The sequence below is a fragment of the Protobothrops mucrosquamatus genome, unplaced genomic scaffold (assembly GCF_001527695.2).
Source record: "Protobothrops mucrosquamatus isolate PMUCROS unplaced genomic scaffold, P.Mucros_1.0 scaffold78, whole genome shotgun sequence".
NCBI classification, from domain to species: domain Eukaryota; kingdom Metazoa; phylum Chordata; class Lepidosauria; order Squamata; family Viperidae; genus Protobothrops; species Protobothrops mucrosquamatus.
The window spans coordinates 224,761-229,924 of NW_015386455.1; the positions used below are offsets into that span (position 1 = coordinate 224,761).

The 5,164-nt window shown below is 37.4% G+C and overlaps 1 protein-coding gene across 1 annotated transcript in view; it reads right to left on the reverse strand.

Moving 5' to 3' along the window:
* Positions 1-510: 510 nt before the first annotated feature.
* Positions 511-5,164, reverse strand: part of SUPT3H (SPT3 homolog, SAGA and STAGA complex component) — a 70,808-nt gene continuing 66,154 nt past the window's right edge. Inside the window, exons 8-9 of the mRNA XM_029283404.1 lie at positions 3,116-3,301; positions 511-675 (exon numbers count right to left, since the gene is read on the reverse strand). Of these exons, the coding sequence (XP_029139237.1) occupies positions 511-675; positions 3,116-3,301 (351 nt within the window). The remainder of the gene's footprint in view (positions 676-3,115; positions 3,302-5,164) is intronic.

Consider the following 5,164-nt stretch of genomic DNA (forward strand, 5'->3'; position numbering starts at 1 on the left):
AGACTTGGTTATTCCAGCTTGCAGGACTGGCCTAGGGTAATTTTTAGGGGGGTTTTAATTATATTTTAAAATTCGACAAATATTTAAATATTCCTTTTAATTAATTTTAAATTTGTATTGTTTTGTATGTATTTTAAATAGATTGTCAGCCGCCCTGAGTCCTACGGGAGAAGGGCGGGATATAAATCCAAATATAAAATAATGTAAATGGTTTATGAAGTCTAAGTCATTAAGAACCTTTAAATGTGTGACTTAAGGAATTAATCTTTGTTAGAAGATTGATCAATCCACTAATATTAGAATATTTAAACTTTGTTGATACTAGGAGTACTCCAAACAAAAAAAAACATCATTAGAAATATTTAAAACAAAAGCCCTCTTCCTTTGCCCCAAACAAAAGAAAAATATTGTTTCATTCCCCCAAGGAATTATTCCATTTTTAAAGAAAACTAGAATTTCCACAAATTGCATTTAACAGTTCCAAGTCTTTTTCATTTGACCACTTGAAAATCAAATTTCTCTAAGATTATAAATATAGCTTCTTAAATCTTTGTTATTACATACTGTGTAAGGGGAAAGGGGTCCAATCTTGTGGCCGTAGCGTCGAATGGCCTCTCTGATGTGGGCAGGCTGGATGGCATCACTCTGGGCTTCTGCACCACAAGCTGCAGTACTCTGCAGCAGCAACAACAACAACAACAAAGCACATTCATTGTTATTAAATTGAAAACTTATAACAAGCACACACTGTGAATTAAGAAAATTGACCTTTGTAGAATTTACTTATTTCTTTTAAAGAGACAATCATTGTCACACAGTTCACATTAAAATAAAACTCAAACATTCATGAACAGAGCAAAAAGGAAATTTATTCTAGAAGGTAAAGTTTACTTGTACAACACATGAAGAACAGGAAGAATAGCATTTTCCTTGAATGGAGAGGCTACTTTGGAAGCAAGCAACATTAATACCATAAGTCCATAGATAACAGAGAACTTGGAGGAACTTCTGTGCACCAACTGGAGCTTAGAATGGAATCACCAGATTGACCACTTCTGATATTACTAAAAGCCCTGCTTTTAGGTCAAGAAAGTGAATGCATTTGTATGATTAACCCTAGCAAAAAATTTCTGATTTTCCTAAAGGGTAATCTTTTATTTCCCCTACATGCAATTTTGTAAAAATTGTAGTTGTGAAGCTTTCTTAGTAAGTCAAGTGATACCAGTGCTTAGATTTGCCACTTTACTCATATTATGTGATTCAGTCTGTAAAGTGAATTTTTTATACTTTCAATGATTGCTGAAATGCCCAATGTGTGATGAGAAATCTATCTCTTCTGATACTGATAGGGATTCCTAGCTAAATGAGATCTTAAATGAAATCTCAATTTATTCTAAGCTTGCAAGTCTCTCTCTCTCTCTCTCTCTCTCTCTCTCTCTCTCTCTCTCTCTCTCTCTCTCTCTCTCTATGTCTGTGTTTATGTTTGCATCTTTAATATCACATTATGTAACTATGGTGCCAAGCTGACATAAATTTATTCTGCTCAAAGATTACTAACATTTTCCAGAAGAGGCTTTATTGAGCAGTATTTACTATCTCACACAACCTATCTATGATTCTGGGATTTACATAGTACAGGTAATCCTCAATTTACACCAGTTTGTTAAAGACCGTCCAGAGTTACAACAGCACTGGAATAAGTGACTTACGACCATTTTTTACACTTACAACCATTACAGCATCCCCCAAGTCAAGTGATCAAAATTCATATGCTTGGCAACTGTCACATTTATGACGGTTGCAATGTCCCAGGGCCAGCTGTCTCGCTTAGCAACAGAAATTTTGGGCTCAATTTTGGTAATAAGTTGAGGACTATTTTATTTTCAAGCAACATTTTTCTCAGGCTAGAAATTTTGATAAATCATTTCTAACAATCCAAAATTTATTTCATTTTTTTATCTCATTTATTTATTCCTTCATGTATTATTTTGTTATTATTTTAAATCTCAATTTTGTAATATTATACATTCTACTGAATGATAAAACAACAATCAATGTTACTACTAGAACCCCTAGTAGACAAGGAGCTTCTGAACAATTACTTTGATATTTAAGGTTTATTTCTTTAATTCTTCATCTAAGGCTTTCAGAGACTTTTCAAAACAATACACTTTAATATAAAAAAGGAAGCGTTTTTTTTACATCTGAATGACTAAAGTTTTTTTAATGGATTTTGGGGAAAAAATACTCTATCCAAAATGAATCTTCATGGAAAATTATTCCAAAACTGCACCACAATAAGGAAACTGATCTCATTGAAGCACAGTCACAAGACCATCTAAAATGGTTGTCAGATCTCATATAAACAAATCATAACTTCCAAAGCAACTTAGATTTCCATATGCGTTCCATTCCAAATTCCATTTCACAGCATACATTTGACAGCACAAAAATGAAACATGTGCTGGGGATTAATTGATTGATTGATTTTTAATCAAATGCCAACAACCTTGGGTAGCTTACAAACAGTTAAAAACAGTAAAAACACAAATATTAAAAGACAGCCATCGTAAGGAGGAAAAGAAGAAATATACATATTATACTTTCCACTGTGATTAGCTGAGCCTCACACAATCCTGATTCATATTCCATCCTTCTATTCAGACTAGATTCCCAAGACAACTTATAGCTTAAAACAATCACCCACAAAGACACAAGATAAAAATCATTATACTTCAATGGGACAGGAATAGCTGTTCTACCTGGATCCAAAGGAGAAATGTGCTTCAGAGGACACTGGTGTGCTAGCTATACCTGTCAGTGCCTCCTTAAAGAAAGCAGAAATTGAGGGCAAAGAGTACCTCATAAGCAGGTCATCTTCAGAAGGACCTCTCCTTTGGATCTTATGATTCTGACAGATCCTTAAGAGTTACTTCCAAGCATCACACTGAGAGTCTGACTAGAATGGTCTACAAATCTCTTCAATACTATGTTTATTAGATGTCACAGGAAAGACCTGCACACTGAACAGATAGGATAAGCTTTTCCAGAGGACAGCATCCACATTTGGAGTAGCTGAAATATTTCATTGTCTCTATTGTTAGTTTTAACGTACTTTTCTCTTCTTTCGCTGTTTGACTTTGGAGGGTTCTTGTCCAGTGCTGCCATTCCCTATAGTCCCAGGCTGAATTTTCCCAAGATACTGTGGGCCCGTTGATGGCAGGGTGGGGGTTGGTGGTGGAGTATTATCAGGTGAGCCTGGATTACTCTTCATACTTGCAGTCTGCCCTAAAACATGCATCTAAAAAAGACAAAATTATTCCTTCGCCTATTGTTCTCTGATACCAATACCAATCAGTTCCATGTTTTAATGGTAGAAGATGAACGTGGTCAGAAATTGGGACATTGCAACAACTGCAACTTTTCTTTCTGGAACTGTTCCTTCCCAGCCCTCTCCACCTCCAAAATCCAGAAGGATCCAGTATAGACAGTTTCTGTTCTTCATAGAGTTTGTACTTAAGCTTCATTGCTGAATCTAAACTTATTCTAATATATATCCTAAATCATACAATTTGAATCCAAATCTTTCTGGTAGAAGTCTAATAGTACTCAATACATACAACAGTATTCCATAAATATACTTTCAGAAGATGTTCACTGTCCCTGCCACCATGTCTTCCATTTCTAAGATAAAATGGCAACCATAAGTAGATGCAAGCATCGATGGATTCTAGTAGGCTATTGTATTATAGCAAATAACAATTTCACTTTTTTGAAAAATAATAATAATACTCGGAACAACTTACATCCTGCGATGATACCTTTAATACCACAAAACATCAACATCTGCCTATTCCAGGTCCTTGGGAAGGACAATAGTTGGACAAAAATGCCAAATCCAGTATGAACATCTGATTGACTATGTGATAAACCACAATTTTATATAAAAAAACCTGCTTTGGAACTATCTATATATAGAGAAATTGCCTTAATAATTCTTAGGTCCTTGGTTAGGATCTCAATTATTACATTTTCACCAGTCTTTGACTGTAAATCTAATTATAGATTACCCATATAACAATAATAGCTTTAAAAGAAGGGGAATAGTTTGATTTTTCTTCTTAATCTATTGCAGGGGTGTCAAACTGCCGGCCCATGGGCCGGTTGCATCATGCAGAGGCTGCGCCCACCCCAGCTCCGACAATGCGAAAAAAGTCACGATACATTGCGACATGTCACATGATGTGGCGAGTTTGACACCCGTGATCTATTGCAAGGAAGAAAGCTCAAGTGATTCCTTTGCAACAAAATAAGTAAGGTACATCAATCTGGAAACTAAAGTTGTGAATGCTAATACAAGTTTCATTACAAAGTTATAGTAACAGAATCTTACAAGAGTGAATGTGCTCTCTCCCACCCCCCAGTATATCTATTTGAGAACTAGAGAAGGTCACGTACAAGATTACTGGGAGTCCTTTTTATACCACCGGACAGCTCTGTGCCCGGCTTCTCGATCTAGTCATCGGTCTGTCCGTTTTCTCTACTTGGTTTGTTCTTAAAGGGCACATGTCTCTTGCTGTGTTGGTATCTTCCAAGATTGCTATTTTCTTTTTCTTGGGCTCGATCACTTTCTTTCTGCTAGCATACGCCGGTTGCTTTCGCTCACTTACACTTATCCCCTTTTTTGGTTCTATTCTGGGATCCGTCTGATCTTCCTTGGTGGGGTTGTACACATGTGTGCTCGGGGGAGGGGTATATTGAGTGGATCCGGGCGTCTATCAGGATAGTCTCTGATGGATATGCTCCTGCGTGTGTTCTCCCACTCAGGAGTGCTGCCTTCTTCCGTGGACATCCGTGGGTATATTGATCCACTTCTCGTTGTCCCCCCCCATCTTAAGGTCCTTTACTGCTCGATCGTTCATTGGGTTTTTCGGTCCCCTTCATCGTTTGCTAATTCTTTTGCCCTTCTTGCGCGCGTGCAGGGTCCCATGGCGTGGCTTTCCATCGTTTGCTCATGGATCTCTTTTTTGTAGTCATCGGTGAAGTGTCTCGTCCCTCCCCTTCTTGTTGGCGGGGGTTGTGGTGCGGGTGCCCCGTGGGTTGTCATCCAGCCATCCATGTCGTTCGCACCCATCATTATTTCTCCTTGTTGTAGGGTGGATTG